Source organism: Lemur catta, chromosome 9 (assembly GCF_020740605.2).
Source record: "Lemur catta isolate mLemCat1 chromosome 9, mLemCat1.pri, whole genome shotgun sequence".
NCBI lineage: Eukaryota > Metazoa > Chordata > Mammalia > Primates > Lemuridae > Lemur > Lemur catta.
The window spans coordinates 26264832-26283632 of NC_059136.1; the positions used below are offsets into that span (position 1 = coordinate 26264832).

At 40.7% G+C, this 18801-nt stretch overlaps 1 protein-coding gene across 4 annotated transcripts in view; it reads left to right on the forward strand.

The window, feature by feature from the left end:
* TRAPPC9 (trafficking protein particle complex subunit 9) overlaps window positions 1-18801 on the forward strand; it is a 600839-nt gene that overhangs the window by 150385 nt on the left and 431653 nt on the right. For all 4 annotated transcript variants that reach the window (XR_006737185.1, XR_006737186.1, XM_045560810.1 and 1 more), the window contains one exon: window positions 2577-2729. Coding sequence is in view for 2 of the 4 variants with exons in the window: in XM_045560810.1 (XP_045416766.1) it covers window positions 2577-2729 (153 nt within the window). In the remaining 2 variants the exon portion in view is untranslated. The remainder of the gene's footprint in view (window positions 1-2576; window positions 2730-18801) is intronic.

The window sequence follows — 18801 nt, forward strand, 5'->3', positions numbered from 1 at the left end:
AAATATTTGTATTTTTATCCTGTAATTATAGTGGCTAATCTTAGATGAGATGTACTTGTACTTTAGATTATTTTTGTTGACCCATTCCTTCTCCCACCTTATTAGAGATTTGGCTAGTACTTCCCTCACATTCTCCATTTCCATTTCTGTTTCTAAATTCCTGTAAGAATCTTTGAGCACCCACAGCTTCTTGAAGCCATCCCACCCTATAGTGATTAATCCCTTACACTGTCATGAAAGCCTTACTTTCCAGGAACCAACCCTTTCAACAATTCATCTTTTCCCTGCCTATCTTTTCCTAGATCATTCTAGAATAATGTGATAACAGCAGTTTACAAAACTCCTGAACACCTTGTAAGGTAGTGGAGTGGGTGATACTGAAGGACAGCTGGTATTTGCTGAGCACCTGTCATGGGCCACGGCTTCAGCTTATTAGCTGAATGACCTCGGGGACATGTGTTAACTGCCTTTGTTTCCAGAGGGGATAATGATGACTGTGTTTCTGGTTATTGGGAGGATTAAGTGACACGTGGAAAGTGTCTGGCACATTTGAGGTGTTTGGTGAATAACTAAGTAAATAACTGAATGTGATGTGGTTTCTAAACACCTTTCAAGGATACCGTCCCCTGGACCTGTCCCTGTTTGTTGGCACCTTCTTTAAGGAAATAGAGAACTAAATGATGTCTGTCAGACATGCTCTAGCTGGAGCTTGATCAGTTCTGGAGGGACTGTGCCGTGATTGAGCACACCTCTGGCCAGGAAGACGTTAACTTATTTTGCACTTGCAGCACAGTTTGGCCTTGTGTTCTTGCAGTTAGCAAACCCCACAGATCTTTTTTCTTTCATGTGGACCATGGTCAAGCTATCTATCTTCCACTAAATTCCTGCAAGGTTAGTTTCTGGGTCCTAAGACCAGGACTTTATATTTTTAACATGAAGAATCTTTATGCAGGAAGTGAACGTAATGACTTTGGAATCATTTGGCTCTGGAATTCTAGATCTTTTCCCTAGTTTGTGACCATGGACAAGTTACCTAATCTCTCTGAGCCTCAGTTTCCTTATTCAGACAGAGGAAATTCAGCACAGAAAACTGGTTCACAAAAAGGGCATGGTAGGAAGAGCAGCAAGTTGCTCCCACCTCTAAGACTGAAGGCCCAACTGGAGGAGGGTTGTTAGCAGGGCCAAGAAGCTGGGCCCTTCCAGCCAGAGCAGAGAACAGAGCCGGGCCTTCTTGGTGGCTCTGTTTTAATGGAGGAGGGACCTGTTTTAATGGCCTTCTATTCCCTGTTTGTGAAGAGGGATTCTTGCCCTACCCTATGGGGATAGCCACACACATACCCAATGCTGGACAGATGAGCTTGAGAGCAGGTTATTAGTATGTTACCCAGAGCCCAGGGGAGGGGGACCTCGTACCACACAGGGTCACATGGGGGCTGCACTCAGGAACAGAGTGAAGAATAACCCAGAGGCTGTGGGAGGCCTGTGTTGTGGTGTGAAGATGGGGAGAGTGCCCCAGTTCCTGTGGGAGGATGTGATTGGCCTAGTTCAGTCATCCTGCAGGCTGGCACAGGGCTGAAACCCACCGCTCAGGGATATGCAGGACTGCACCTGGCTCTGTGACCAGGAGGGCTGTTTGGCTGAGGGACATTATTTGCAGGAGCAGAGCAGGGAAGGGGATTTGTGGGGAGGCCATTAGAGGCCCTCTGGGTTTCTCTGGATGTCAAGGCAGCATGTCACGTTGGGGCCTTAATTTTGTCTTACACCACCCCAGCATCTAATGAAGGAGGGAATGTCTGTGTGCCCTTCCTGTCCTTCCTCCCCTCAGCACGTTTCGCTGTGATCTTCTCGGTGCTTTACAGACATTACTTTGATCTATGAAACAACCCTGTGATGTAGCAGTTGTTATCTCCATTTCATACACGAAGAAACCTTGGCTCAAAGGAATCATTATTCTCCATGGTACTCCAGTCAGCCAGTGTCAAAAAGGCGCCAAACCCAGGGCCATTTGACTCGACACTCATATCTTTAAAACACAGAGGTGTATGTGCAGGAAAGCTAAGGATGTGCCTCTCCACCACAGACCCTTTCGTAGGTACTGTACTTAATTCTCTATTTCTGATTTTGTATTCTCTTTTTCTGAAAAGGGTCTCTTATATTGAATATGCTTCCTCTACTAAACGTGGATCTCTTTCTCTTTAAGGTGATATGATACAGAAAATATTTGTTGTGGAGAAATTTATTAATAGTTTAACTTTGATGTAGTTGGTAAGAGCAAAAAAAAGCATGTATTTTGCAAGAAGGAGCTGCTCACTTTGAGTAAAGATAACTTGGCTTGAAGCTCGGTGCCTCCAACGATGACCTGCTCTTCCTCCTCTTTGTGCCTTGTTTATAAACAGGGGTGATTGTCTCGCAACACCTCTTGGATTCTGGAATTTTCTTGGTACTTTGATCTAACACATTTTAAATGCTTTTTACTTTGCTTTTGAGAATGCACCACAATGTTCTACGAGACTGGTAAATCTCATATTACCTTAGTTACATCATCTTGATTATTATTATTATTATTGTTGTTCTAGAAAAATTGTATGGTGACTTCTTGAGCTGGAACCTAGAGGAAACCCTTTCCCAGTTTCCTCTGCCCCCTGGGAAGGTGGCCACTTTCACCATCAACATCAAGGTGAAGCTGGATTTCTCCTGCCAGGAGAACCTCCTCCAGGATCTGAGTGACGGTAAGCGCTTTCCTAATTTTAATTAGCACATCACATCCAAGACACAGTGTAGCAATCACCATCCTTCATGCCTGCTGTTTTCTCTTTGTAACTTACTTGTCATTCATTAATTCAAGCTGCCTGAGACATCTCTTGGGTACTTTGTTAACAGAGTGAGTTTACTGTATGTGTCTGAAAGTAATACAAGTACTTTTTAGCTGAATGACTTCTTAATTCTCATTCTTGACAATTTTGTACTCTGTTGCCAGGAGGTCATTCTAAATTAGTGGAATGTAGGAATTATTGCATTTTTTCAAGTGTAACTGCTGTGATTCCTTAGATATCTAATTAGCTGTGATGATAAAATTCTGCTTCAAAGTCTGGTGATTTCTATGCGGAGATGGAGTGAGAAGGAAATGGGAATTTATATTTATTATAACATTAGGACTGATTAGGGATGAGATTTCATAGATTAGTTATGTCAAATTATGAAGCATGCATTCAGACATTCATTTGGAAGCACTGTGGGGGGTGTTAGCTTAGGCTGCTATAACAAAATACCATAGACTACGTGGCTTAAACAACAGAGATGTATTTTCTCATAGTTATGAGAGTCTGCGATTGGATGCCAGCATGATGGCTTTCTGGTGTGGGCTGCCTTCCTGATTTGCAGATGGTGGCCTTCTTGCTGCATTCCACATGGTAGTGAGAGGGAGCTCTGTGTCTCTCTCTCTTCTTATAAGGGCACTTATCTCATCATGGGGGCCCTACCCTCATAACCCCATCTAAACCTAATCACCTCCCAAAGGCCCCACTTTCCTAATACTGTCCATAACACCCTCCATAGAATTTGCTGTCTGTGCTCTCTGCAATGTCTAACACATTGACTGCCACACTAGAAAAAAATTTTTTTCCTTGAGGCCATGGTGTTTTATTACAAAAATGGAATAAAAACTTAGAAAACAAAATGATCCTTTCTAATTTAATGAAAACTTCAATGAAAAACAAAATTTATTGACTTCTATTCATTTAATCCACAATTTTAGAATTAATTTGTCCACATTAATTGTAACAATAAGAACATCAACAAGTAAGATTTTCATGAACGAACTGCAGGGTTTTGCCTAGGTTTTGCTTCAGGAGGCCCCAGGCTCAAAACCAGCGTGAGTTAAATACAACTCACATGACAGTTAATATGTTAAACAGTCATCATGAGATTCTTTATGTAATGCTGGTACTTAATAAAACATCATTTTTATAATATTAACAAAAGTAAGAAAACAGTTTTAGTGTTGGACACATTAGAAAAAAGTCAGGTGGATTTCAGATTATACCGAGACTTAAAATGTCTGAAGAAATGGATTTTTATTGGTAAACTGCTTTATACTACTGAACTACATTTTTTTAAAATCAGTAGACAGAGGGTTACCTAGGTTCTGACTTCTTTCTCCCAAGAAAGGAGTTTGGCAGGATAAATGGTGTCCGACACCTGTCCTAGGAATGCTTGATTGAATATCATCCCAGGGGTATGTCTTGGCAGATTGCCAGGCTAGAAGTGAAGTCACCTAGCAGTGACTGTGACTGAAGCTTCTGTCACCGACCACTTGTGTCATGTTGTCTTGTGGAGTTGTATAGAAGGCTTCCGGGTGGAAACCTTGGCTTTTTGTGTTCTGGTGGCTATTTGGGTTTATGTGTCCAATGCAGGCCTATTTTGTTCTGTTGTTGTGCTTCTGACTTTTGTTACAGAGGGGACTGGGCATTTGCTCTCCTCTTCTAAGCTGAGAGTAAAATTGCAGTTTGGGATTTGTAGCCTGGGAATATCTTCTTCTACCTTTTAAAATAAAACCAAATCAGAACCAGAATTATGGTTATCAAGTGGTTTGTCAATGTAAGGCTGGCCTAATTTCTGGTTAGATATAGCACAAATGTGAAACAGCACATGATTATTATTAATTAGATGCCTACTTTATTGATAATGGTTAATAGAAGTTCTGGCCAGTTATTTACACACCAAATGGTAGAATGAGACAGAGAATCTTAATGGGCAAGTCTTAACAGAGGAAGCCAGGTCAAGGTTTATAAAAGAGAAAGGTGGACACGCAGAACCCTTACGAAGTGTTGTCCACGGGTGGTGCATTGCTGTGTGCAGTTCAGTCTAAGGAAGCATGAGGCCATCTTTTGCAGACAGCTGCAAACTCAGTGGCAGAGGCTCATTGTGGTCTCTTGGAACTGGGAGAGGACTCCTTGGTGGCTCACAGTCTGACAGCCTCAGAAACCTCTAACTGGGACCACAATTGGACTCAATTTGCTTTGGACTCACTTAACTATGGTTACTGAAATTAGATGCCACTTTAAAAATTTACAGCAATAAATATAGCTGTCACACAAACCAGGATACTGGATTCAGTGTGGGCTGTAGACAGATGGAAGAGAATTAATATTTATTGAGCATTGTCAATAATTGTGCATAAAGACTGAGCTAGCCACTTTATTTGTTTTATTTCTATTTAATCTTCCCAACAACTCTATAAAGTAAATTTTATAATTCCTATTTTATAAGAGCAAGTGGGAAGAAGTTTCTAGATTAAAGGAGATTGAAGCAATATAACAGTCAAATGCTATGCACGATCCTTCATCATATCCTAGATTTAAAAACAAAAGATTTTTGAGACAATTGGGGAAACTGAATACATACTATATATTAGATAATATCATTGTATCAATGACAAATATAAGTGTGATAATGAAATTGAACTTGTAGCAGAATGTTCCTGTTCTTAGGAAACATATGCTGAAGTATTTAAGGAAGGGTGAAAGATAATTATGCCTCCATTTACTTTGCTATGGTTCAGGAAAAAAAAATACTATGTGAATGTGAATATCAAGAGAAATAAAGTAAATGTGTCAAATTATTAAAAATTAGTGGCTTTAGATAAAGGAATATGGGTATTCATTTCTATTCTAGTAACTATTCTATAGGTTTGGTATTTTTCAAATTAAAAAATGGGAGAAGATGACTTTGTAGGGAGTCGGCTTTTATCTGTTGTTTTGATTTCTAAATGAATTTTCAGGTAGCAAATTATTTCCTTTGTCTTCAAATTCTTGGGAGCTATCTCTCTATTTTTCTCACTCACACAATCAGCCTAGCGTAAGAGTAAACTTTTCACCTAGAAAATGGTATATCCTTTTCCTATGATACTTACAATACCCAGAAACCTGATTTCTTAGAATTTTATGTTTAAGACTAGAGGTCTTGGAAGATGGTGGCAAACTGTCCTAGGATTTGGATATCTCTGAATTATCCAATAAAATACACTGAAAAACTCAGATAGGAAAACCAAATACACACATAGGCAAAATAAAAACAAAACCAGATACTAGAGTATCCCCATGGACCTAGTTAATTGACAGACCCAGGCATCCCCAGTCAGTAGGTACTCACTGGGCAGTTCAGTGGGCCAAGTTGAGATCAATAGCTGAAACAGGGAGGGGGGCTTTATATGTTCCAATAGTAGATGAGTGCAAAGGCTCGGCTGGGGAGAAGCTGCCAGGAATAGATGAGAGATGGTGGAGCAAAGGAAAGGGAAGGTCCAGCTGCAAGTGGCAGAGGGGAGCAGAGCTAAGCGGACTAGAAAATAAGCCCTCATGTTTGTGACAACTACCTAGAAAGACAGAGTACAGAGTATACGTTTATCAGTGGGAAGAGCCATCCTCATCATCTCTCCTAAATGTTTATGTAAACTAGTTTCATGTAAAAATAGTCAACAGAAAAGGACAAATATGGTCAAATACCCTATAAAGTTATTGTAATGAAAACAAAAATAACATACCTACAAACCATGAAAGCATGCCAGAAGAACGTGCTCAAAAGTTGATGAAAATTATAAGTATTTCAAAATGAGCTAAAAGACATTAGAAATAATATATGTACAAAAGAATAACATAAATCTGAATTAGAAAAAACTAAGAAATGAGATGGATAAAACTCAGGAAAGAATTGAAAACATTTTTTCATCAATGTAGTCTCCAGTGAGTAGAATATATCTAACAGATACATTAAGGGAAGCAGAAGATGAAGGGAAAAAAAAAGAGTAAGAGAAAAATGATTAAAGAGAAAGTGACACATTTCAAAGACAGGCAAAGAAGATCTAACATACACACATATATGCACACTTATAAATATGTGTGTATGTATATATATCTATATCTATATATCATCTGCTGTAAGACACCAAAGGAGACCAAAACAATAGAACCATAACATGTTAAAAACTATAATTCAATAAAACTTTCTGAAATTAAAAAAAAATGCTTGAAGCTATTTATTAAATGGGCACACTGAGAACGTTGACCCAGAATGACCAAGACATATTCTGATTAAATTACTAGACCTGGGGGGGGGGGGAATCTCTTGGGGCTTCAGGCCAAAAAAGCAAGTGATTTATGAAATAAAGAAAATCAGATTATCACTGGACTTTTTGACAGCAACAATATGTGCCAGAAGTTAATAGAATAGAGTGCTTTAGATACCTGTGTAATGAAAATGTGAGCCAGAGATTTTTAGGCCCAGTTATACTAACTTTTAGGCATTAAGGACTTAGATAAATTGTTGTCAACATGCAGCAAAGATTATGTTCTCATGATTCCTTCTTGAGGAGTCTACTAGGGAAGGACAGCTAGAATGAGTAGAGAGACATTGTTGTAAGGACTCATGGTGAGCTTTAAACATACAGTTACTTGTAAGCTAAGACTAGATGAGTGTTGAAAGGGAGGGTATAGTATATCATGGCACTGTGCTCTTAAAATGTCCATATATCGTAATAATTTGAAAGATAGGGCAGCATGAGCAAATCATATGCAAAAGTTATTTTTAAACTGTTTTCAGTAACTATTTTGGTAGAGATAGTGTTGGTATTGATATTCTGAAACTGTATTAATGTGGAGTAAAATAAATGATTAATTTTGTGATCATCTAATTCTATCATTTGAGTCTGGTCTTGAACTAGGATTCTTTTATGGAAGACAGGAGGAAACTGATGTAAGATATAAGAGATTAAGTAAAAATCTTGTAGTTTAGAATTTGAGTAAAAAATCAGTAATAAATCATGAGCTATTTAAAAATCTAACTATCAATCATCCATCTCTTAGCCCAGTACATTATTAAAGCCTAGAAACAGATCAGCCCAGCAGCAATGACGTTCCTAATGCAGACATCATTGTCTTAAAACACTCTTTCCCACTCAAAGAAACCAGTGCTTCTTGGAGAAATGGCCAATTCCAGGTCTGGAGCAGGATGTGGAATAGCAAGGTGACCTTGGAACATCTTGTCAAACCTCTACAGGGGAGCCATTAGGGAGTATGCTAAGGTTACGTCAAAAGGACCCAACCTGAAGAGGCTACCGTTGGCAATCTGAGTATTAATAAGAGAACTGTGTTTCAATCTATGAGTTTTCAATGCTGCTGGAAAGAATTGTTCACCTTTGGAAAATGATGGGGAACTGATTCATTATTTTGAAAATGGTAAGCAGTGAGTACGTATTCTGCTGTTTTATACAAACTGTACCACTGGGCGATCAAATAGTTGATGAGGAGAGTTTCTCTTTATAGAAATATTCCAGCTAACAGTGGAAAAAGGGATGATAGAACTAGGATATCACCATCTTAAGATCCCTAATAGGTTAATGGATAATAATAATCCACATAACAAAATAGGAGACAGCCACACATTATGTTCCTCCTGCTGGGAGAACACAGCACCTTTTGCAAATCAGTGTTGCCCCAAAATCACCTCTGAGGCCCCTCACCACTCTCTAGCTCTAGCCACTAATTGACAGGACTTCAGAGTACAGAAAAACTTGTTAAACTACACCATGGGACGCAGTTGGCAGTCCAGACTCCAGGAGACTCTGCAGTCAAACGAATTGGTTTCTTCAAGTAAATTATAAGGAGAAAGGGATGAAGTTCTGGAGATGATTGTACAACAGTGTGAAAGTACTTAATGCTGCTGAACTATACATTTAGAGGTGGTTAAAATGGCAAATCTTAAGTTATGTATATTTGACACATACAAAACAAAACGTAAAAAGGGACAAAAGAACTACCTGCTGTTGAAAAGAGAGTTAAATGATGTATTTGGAAATAAACAGGCACAGCTAAAGCACAGCACTCACAGCTGCATGCTCAGGTGGTAAAATGACAAGGAAAAGCAAGGATGTGATGCCACCAAGTCCAGGCAGTGGGCACTTTGGGGCCAGGAAGGCGATGAGAACTGGGGTGAGGCATACTTGACCTGTGTGGTGGTTTCCATGGCATTTGCTTCATTATAATTGATTAAGCTATCCATTTATTTTATGCAGTTTTGTCAATCAGTGTTATATTTTACAAAAAAAAGTTTTTAATAGAATGAAATAATTAGAAATGTCTTGGTAATAATACTTCTGCGTAATAGCTCTGTCATCTGATTAGATGGAAAATTATTTTTGTCCAAGAAGTTTTTCAAGGTATTATCTAGAAGACCAAGACAGTTTGCTGCGTACGCCCTCTATGTCTGAGGGACGTGTCTGAGCACAGTGAGCTGTCAGAGAGACTGATAAATTAGTGTTTTGATTTTACTGGGATTGATGCTTTAAATGAAAACTACCTTCAGGGGTTGCTGTTTCTTGACAGTGGAATGAAAGCATCACCTGCTTTTGGTTTCCTTTTCAATTAATTAATTCTTTAATTTGGTTTTCTCTATCTGTGGTTTAGTTCTCAGTTTTGTAAAGGAAATGAGGGAAATGTCAGCTTCCCTGCTGACAGTTTCTGTTAGACATGATAATTAAATGTGGCATTTCCATTTCAATATGGGAAATAGTGATCCTTGGCATCACAGAATGAGATGAGATGGTAGATGTCATCTGGTCTAATGTGTTTTACAAAACAGGAAAGTGAGTCTCTCCAAGGCCTCACACACAGCACCAGGGTTCCTGCTTACCATGGGAGTTTGTCCTACTGTTCTCCGCTTCTTGCCTCCCTTAGGGAACAAACAGAACAAAAACAACAAGTCTAGATGCATCTTTGTGGTGGTTATAAAGATAAAGTTCTGGTTTCTTGGGAACTGAATGTCACAGTTCTGTTGGACAAATGAACACTTGATTTTTAATTTTTATTTTTTTAGTGGGGATATGATACCAGTCCATGTGAGCTGTCTTCCCACCCTTGGCGGAGGGGAGGGAGAGAGGGAGTGGGTGGTAAACCATGTCCTTTGAATTATCTGCTGCTTTTGTATCTTGAGAAGGGACCAGTTGACTTTGGTGAGTAGCATTCATTTAATCTCAGGAATTTCAATGTTGTGGGGAAAGTATGCTTATCTGCATCATAGGGCTCTCCCATTATTCAACATGCATTCATTCAAAAAATGTGGACAAATATGTGGCCAGTTTTGGCTACTGTCAGTGTGCCACCCTTTTCAAGGTCCCTTCCCCACTCTTGCACCGCTTCCTCTCAGCAGATGGCCCTTTCAGGGATCAGTGGAGGCTCTCCATCTATCTGATCCTGGAGGAAGACTGTCTCTGCTCTCACCAGAGGCTAATTCTCTGGCCTGCGTTCTGGATCAGGTATCCTCTCTCTTTGGACTTTCGAACTTGCTGGTGTTTCTAAGTCACAGTTCCTGGATGATCTGTGTCAGAGGGTACTTGCTATTATTGAAATGCAGATTCCTCAGCCCACCCCGCTATTCCACATCCCTCTCTGTGAGCACTGGGCTGGGATCTGTGTTTCTGACTCATTCCCCGGGGGAGTCTTCTGCACCCCGAGGTTGGAGCAGTTTTGTACCAGTCCCTCAGCAGATAAACTCAGTCTTTGTCTATCTTAAAAATCTAGACAGACCAGACTGAATCCTTTCCTTCACCTCAATTTCTCTCCAGCTACTCCTTCCTCTTCCCCGCTTTACTCTCTCACCTTCTTGTACTTTTCAGCCTGCTGAAATGAGGCTTCTGACTTCCGTTCCCTGTTCCACAGTCACCACTTACCGGTCCTCATTAGATGACAGTGGCTTGGACACAGTCCTCCTCTCAGGCCAAGATGCTTCTCTGGCCTGGCCCTTCCATTGCCACACTGACTTTCCTGCTGACTCTCCTCCGTCTGCATTCCAACTCTTGATATTCCTAACAGTTTTGTCCTTAATCCTTTTCTTACACCATATTTTCCTTAAATGATTTTCACAAGCTCCAACACTATGGTAACAACTCTGAGATCTTTATTTCTGGTCTTGAATTCCACTTCTATATTTTTAGCTAGCTTCCTGACATTTGCACCTGACAGTCCCCAAAGTGTCTCAAATTCAACCTGTCTAAACTCTGATACATTGTAATTCACTCCAAACCTGCTCATCTTTCTGTTTGTTCTGTTGACAAAAGCCATCCACCCAGAAGGGCAAGCAAGAGACTCATCTTAGGGATGAGCTCAATGGCACTGGGTAGGGCTGGGGGCCACAGGCAAGTCTGGGCAGCTCAGAGGGTCTAGGAGTAAGAGAGGTTCTGGGTGGGAAGGGCAGATTCAGGTAGGCTGTGGAAGGCCTGAAACTCCAGAAGTAATTTGGGCTTTATTGGAAAGCTACTAGGGAGCCACTGAAAGCTTTTTGAAAGAGGGTTGGTATGATGGAGACTCTGTTTTAAGAAGGTGAGCAAGCTGGTTTGGAAGTGTCCTCTGAGATTCACTTGGGTGTGGCAGGCGAGGCATGAAGGGCTTAACCAGGAGAGTGCCACGTGGGCTGGAGAGCAGGGGCAGACTGTGCAAGTGCTGTGTTGACAGCACATAGTTTAGTACCTGGTCAGGCAGTTTGGTGAGCTCCTGTTAGACTCTATTGTCTCCGTAGGAAAATGCATTTCTTCTTGACTGAAATGCCTCATGTTTATCAGGCTAAAGACAAATTCTGCCTATGGGAAGCTGGAATTGTTCGAATCAGTTCAGTTTTTTGTCTGGGAATTGGAGACCAGTTTTAAAGAAAAATTTCTGTGTGCCATTTCATTATATTTTGCTTCCTTGCAATTTAATGATAATGGATGCTTCAATTTGTTGTGGCTGGGAATTAATTTTGAGAGCTTTCACTTTCGAATATACAATATTGACTCTCATACCTTGCCCCTTCCCCGGTTATTGGGCTCTGAAATTGGGACAGTTATTCAATGTCTTTCTCCTAGTCTGCTGCTCCTCTTAGAAATAAATACTAATTTTTAGAATTCTCAGTCTTATTTTTTAAAGAAAAGAGATTCATCCCGAGTTACCCAGAATTCAAAGACAAAGGTGATTGGAATATTAATGCCGTAATTCTTTTTTTCTTTTCATTTCCTAGATTGAGTTTTTCATAGATCTGTGCTTTGTTAAGAAGGCAGCTAAAAATTTTATTGAAACTTGGGTTTTTTCCTGTGGCTAGAGAGTGCAGGGGACGGAAAGAGCATAACTGTGTGAGTGCTCATCCACATTCGGATGCTGGGGGCTGCACTTTCTACATGTTCTCACTATAGCGGTGAGAGGTTAGTCATGGTCTCGGCCTACCGTCCCCCCTCCCTGCACCCCTCTGGATGCACCTCATGCCCGCACCTGTCCCCACAAATGGAACTGTGCCTGCACTTTTGGTCCTTCTCATTCCACTGTGTGCACCTGGAGGGCAGGGCCAGGGTCCTGTTTGCCTTTTAATTCTCAGCTCCTAGCTCTGTGCCTGTCGGGTGCTTCCTCTCCCCATACTCTTGATTTTCCTTCTGCCTCAGGGGTAGCTTTTTGTCCATTTCATCTGGACTCTTCCTTTTCCTCTTTGCCATCAAATATCAGAATTCCTGAGGGCTCTATCCAAGGTCCTCTTCTACTTGGTTCCTAGGCTCCCCCAAGACTTTCTCATCTGCTCACATCACTGCAGCGATGCCTCTGCCCCATCCAACTACCTGCCTGTAAGGCTTTTGATTTGTAGGGAGACAGGGAAGTTAGTCTGGGCTGCTATTCCCCTCCCCAAGTGGTGGGGGGTTTCTATCGGTGCCCTCATACTTCTTCGCCCTGCTTTGACTCTGTAAGGGAGATGGGGAGGCTGGTCTGGTGCAGGGGCTCCAAGGAAAAGCCTTCTCAGGGTCCTTCTTTATATTCCCAGTGGGCTCCTGGCAGAAAAGCCTGCATGCAGTGGGCAGCCCCTGTCTGAGCCCCGGGGCCCTGTACTCTTGGTAGCCCACACTGGGTCTAGCAGTTCACTGAAGGGTCCCAGTGAACCTTTTTGTTGGCTCACCTGGCACTTGGCAGAGTCCAGTGTCGGCAACATTGGGGTCCTACTTCCCCCTACAGCTGCTTCTCTCCACGTTTCAGGTTAGTTGTTTTCCCTGTGACTTCAGCTCTCTGATCAGTCAGGGAAAGTTACTTTATCCAACTTTCTTTTTTGTCATCATAAGGGTGGGAACAATGCTTTTTTTCCAGTTCTTTACATCGTACATCTTCCAGCTGTCTCCAGCTGAAGTCAGTTCACATCTTACATTTTAATTCAAATCTGCAATTATTTTTGGATTGTGTTGGGTATTTGTCGTATTATACACTGTTTTTGTTTTGTGTTCAGTGGGTTATCTGCCTTTGTTCTGAAGGAAAAAGGTTAACGATGCATCGGACAGCCTGCCCATTGTTATATTTAGCCTGTGCCACCTACCAGCTGTCTGACTCACAAAGTGGAATTTCACAGCATGACAGCTTAGCCAAGAGAAAGGTCAGCCTGCTCCTGCTCCCTGGGGCCCTCAGGAGCACATCTCTGAGTGTCAGGGCTTTCTTCAATACAGAAAGTTTTACAGCACCCCTAAGCTGAATTCTTGCCCCAGACATCTGTCTCTTAACCCGTGAAGTGCACTTACCCCTAGCCACTGCTATCCCTGCAGGCAGGAAGGTTGAATCAGTTCTTTGATTTAAATCTGGGCTGGAAAATAACTTCCTAAACCACCAGGATAGAATGAAAACCCAGGTGTTTGTCATTCATCAGCAACAGGTGATCCTATTGCAGGCAGCCTGAAGTCTTCCGGACCATTGATCTCACTGTTCTCATTATTGCCTTTTCCAACCAAGCTGGTGATGACTCACCGTGAAACAAATTAGGTAGGTGTTCAGTAGAGGAGATTTAGGAGTATTTTTGTCCAAAGACGAAAGGGATGATTGCTATGGATCACTGCAGGATGGTTTGCTGTTAGCTCATGGTGTTGATCACACCAAGTCTTGCCAATTTTGTTTTCTACGTATTTCCACCCTTCTCTCCCCATCTGCGTCACTGCTCTGATTCAGGCCCTTGCCATTTCTCATCATTACCACTTTACTTGTCATTTGATTGCCCTCCTACCTGCTAATTTTGCCCCTTTTCCACATTGTCATCACAGTCATAATTCTAAAACAGAATCTGATTTTGTTCCTCTTCCGTTGTACAATTTCCGGAGGCATCCATCACCCCAGGACAGTGTCTCTCCTGTAGGCGGCATGGTCTTGCCCCCTTGCTGCCACTTAGCCTCACTGCCCACCCTTCTCCCTCATTTGGCTTATATTCAGAAAGACTGGATCCCTTACATTTCTCTGGCTTGCCATGCCCTCACGTTTGCAGCCTGCAGTTATAGATCAGTGGTTCTTCAACTGTTTTGCACTTTGGAATCATGTATGGAATCATATGGGGACCTTAGAAAACCTGCTTGGCTCCACCCCCCAGCCAATGTGATTTAATTAGCATTAGGATTTTTAAAAGCTCCCCAGATTATTCTAATGTGCAGAAAAGTTTGGGAATTAGACTGTCTTCCTTCTGCTTGTGTTCTTGAAAAACTCTTAATCATTCTCTGAATCCCAGTTGAGTTCTGAGTTCTGGGCTCCTGCAGGCAGCCCCAGTCATTGCTTGTTCTCCCTCCCCTGTGCTGGCGCGTCTTGGAACCAGGGAGGCAAGTCTCCTGACTAGATGACCTTTCATCTTCCCTATCAATTTTAGAATCAGTTTGTCAATTTCCTCAAAGTAGTCTGTGAGAACATTGATTGGGACTGCATTGAATCTGCAGATCAATTTGGGGGAAAAGTGACATTTTTATGATACTTAATCTTCCTGTCTATGAATATTGTATCTCTCTTCATTTATTTGTCTTCTTTAACATCTTCAATAATGTTTTATAATTTTCTCTGTGAAAGTCTTACAGTATTTTATTCATACTAGATTTATTTCCAAATACATTATTTTTGTTGTGTTGTAAATGGTATTTGAGATCTTTTTAATGGAAGTATAACTTACATACAATAATTAGCACAAATGTTAAGTTTACAGCCTGATGAATTTTAATTTTTATTCTCATACTAATCTGTGTAACCACCCAAATCATGATATAAATGATTTCCAGCACCCCTCTGGTTCCCTGGAGTCCTGTGCCAATGGATATCTATCTCCTCACAGAGATAATTGTAATTATGACTTCTATCATTGTAGATTAGTGTTGCTTCTTCTTAAAGTTCATATAGAAGAAATAAATACAGCATACAGTCTTTTGTTTTCTTTTTTACTTGGCTTAAAATAGCACATATGTATTCTTTTACATTTCTTGAGATCAGAAGCCCAAAATCAATCATCGTATGTGCCTTGTTTTTTTCTCTCCACTCAACATTATATCTGAGATCCATGAATATTGCTTTGTTGCTGCATTTGTTCTTTTTTATTGTTGGATGGTGTTCTACTGGGTGAAAATACCACAATTTATCCATTCTACTTGTGATGAACTTTTGGATTATTTTCACTTTTTGGCTATTATGAATGATGCTGCTATAAACATTCTTGTGCATGTATTTGGTAGACATAAGCCCACATTTTTGTTGGCTTTAATAGATCCACAGCCGAACAGATTTTCAAAGTCATTCTTTTGATTTCCATACACACCAACATTATGTGTGAACTCTCCCTTGCTCCTGCTTCTCACCACCCCTTGGTATTGTCAGTCTTTTATTTAATTTTATTTATTTATTTTTCAGACAGAATTTCACTCTGTTGCCCTGAGTAGAGTGCCCTGGTGTTAGCCTAGCTCACAGCAACCTCAAACACCTGGGTTCAAGCTATCCTCCTGCCTCAGCCTCCCGAGTAGGTGGGACTACAGGCGTGTTCCACGACTCGTGGATATATTTTTTTTTTTTTTCTATTTTTTAGTAGAGACAGGGTTTTGCTTGCTCCTGCCCAGGCTGGCCTTGAACTCCTGAGTTCAAGCAATCCTCCCACCTTGGTCTCCCAGAGTGCTAGGATTATAGGCATGAGCCACCATGCCTGGCCCTCAGTCTTTTAAATTATAGCTGTTCTGGTCCATGCATAGTGGTATTTCATTGTGGTTTCAATTTGCTTTTCTCAGTTAACCAATGATGTTGCATACCGTTCATATGCTTATTATTTGGATATATACTTTTGTGGGGTGTCTGTTAAAATATTTTTTCATTTTGTAAATTGGACTATTTACCTTCTAAATGATTGATAGGAGTACTCAATGTACTTTGGACATTAGTCCATTGTCAGTCATGGGTACTGCAGACATCTTACAGTCTGTGCCTAGGCTTTCCACTCTCTTAATGTTTTTTGATGAACAGAATTTCTTAATTTTATCATCATTCTTTTCCTTTTGGTTAGTGCCAATTTTTGTTTAGGAAATCTTTACCTAAATCAAGGTCAGAAAGTATGTTTTCTTCTAGAAACTCCATTGTTTTAGTTTTCACATTTGGGCCTGTGAGCTGTCCTGAATTAAATTTTTGTGTAGTATCGTGTGGGACATGTTAGGTACTCACAAGTATTAGTATTTGTTGAATAGGGAGCAGACATTCTAGAATATCTGGAATTATGTCATACAGTTTTAAGTTACAGACATAACTAATTATTAATATTCTGTTCTAATCAGGTAACAGGACTTACACAATTTCCTTCCTCTTTCTGGGTTTTTATAAAGTGGTACATAATTTAGCAAAGTAAGCAATCATAGTTTCTATTTTCCCATCTTGCCCTCACAAATGTTTACTGAGTGTCTGGTTTATTGTGTGCACTCGATTGCTCGTGAGATTGTCCCGAGGAGTGAGACATAGGTCCTGCCTTCACAGAGCTCATGTCAGTGGAGTGCTGTCTAACAGGACTCTCTGCCCTGGCTGAAATGACCTATTCTATGCTGTCCACCATGGTGGCCACTAGCCACATGTGGCTTTGGTCACTGGAGTCATGGATGATGCATCTAAAGGACTGATTATTAATTTTATTTGATTTTTAGTTACTTTAAATACCCACATTTCTCTAGTGGCTATTGTATTTGTGTAAGTCTAGCAGAAGAGACAAACAATTTCACAAATAAATGATAAACTATAACTTTGCTAAATGCTAGATGTGAAAAGTATATGATACTGTGAGTATATAATCAAGGTTGACCTAATTTAAAGGGTTTAGGGAAGGGTTTCTGTGGAAATAACGGTGGAGGTAAGATTTACAAAAGGAGCCGGACTTAAATAGGTGAAAGTGGTAGGGTGGGAAAGTAGTTTTTTATGCATGTTGTAAAAGCCCCATGGCAGAAAAGGGCAAAGCAAATCCCAGGAACTTAACATTTTTGAAAAATATGTGCATGGGGTAGGGAGGTGGAGAAAAGAGAGAAACTCTTTTATAAAGTTAGTACTAAGAGACTTAGGCCATAGGAATTAAAACCAATTTGTGGGGAAGAAAGGTTTTGTGAGATGATGCTGGGGATGAGCCTTTTCTTTTGAGAACTTTTAAAATTGATGCTCTACCTTGAAACTGTCAGCTTTGTGACTTCTTTGATTTGGCTGACTGTTTAATGAAGAAATAATGACTTTCACTGTCTTTTAGGAATGTGCAGTGCTTTGGGACTGCTGTGAAGACTGCACAAAACATTCAGATTGTTCTTTCAATTTCTAGCTTCTAAAAGGAGAATAAGCATATGTCATTATTTGGCTTGGGACACCACCATTATTCACCCTTTATTATCTTATGGAAAAGGCATTCTACTTTAATCTCAAACTAACGATACTCTGGTTTTGTTTCCCTCATGTTATTGTTTCCCTCTATGTTATCCTAGAATAACATATGTTAATTGAACAATTTCTGTGTCTTGAATTGATGTTCATTTATTTGTGTATTCTCTTCAAGTAGAAATGGAGTAACACCTGTAAACAAGGTATAAAAGAGATAAAGCCTGGAGTAGAAACATACAAGGAACACAATATTAGCACTGTTGAGATTGTGACTGGCCATCCTCAGCAACACTGAATGTCTTCCCTCGGGACAGACGGGCAGGGTTGTGAGAGCCGGGGCTTGGCCTCCACGTCTAGTACTCCTTCTGGCAGATTGCTTCTGGACACGTGCAGAGAGCACTGTCAATCCTTGGGGACTTTGTCCAGCAGCTGGGTTCTGTCCTGCCTTCCTCTGTGTGAACAGGGAGAAGGCCTGGGCGAGGGTGCATTGATGCCGTAGAGTACTGCGGCTGCTTGCCAGAAAGAAGAGATGGAAGCAGTTTGTACTGCCTTGGGGGGAGCCTGGTTACCTCAGTTCATTCTCCCCATGATCTTGGTCAGGAGGTTGTCTGCCTTCTGTTTTGCTAGTTCTAGTGACAAGGAATTCACTACTCTTCTGAGCAGTCCATTCTGACATTCTTACACTAAAAAGAAGTGATTTACTAGTAGTTTTAAAAAATAATCCTTGGATTTGAAAGCCTAGCAAAAACCTGCTTTGCTTTTTTTTTTTTCTAGAAAGATGGTCATTTACCTATTCATTGATGAAGACGTTAATTCACAAAGTCATTCATTCATCTCCTTTTTATTAGGTGCTTTTCAATGCAGGTGTGCAGTTCCAGGCCTCTACATTACACAACTTCAGGGAGCACCTGCATGTCACTGTCCCCATGAAAGATGGCCCAGGCGGTGTGCCCTGGCCACCTGTGTGCCAGGCAGCACCTGAGGCTGTGAGGCATTTCTCACCACATGGTAACTAGGAAATTTTATTAGATCATTCCTTCACTCAGAAAATTTATCTTTAATACTTTGAAGATGAATTCTTACCATCTAATGGCTTCCACTGCTGCTAAGTTAGCTGTTGGTCTAATTGGTATTT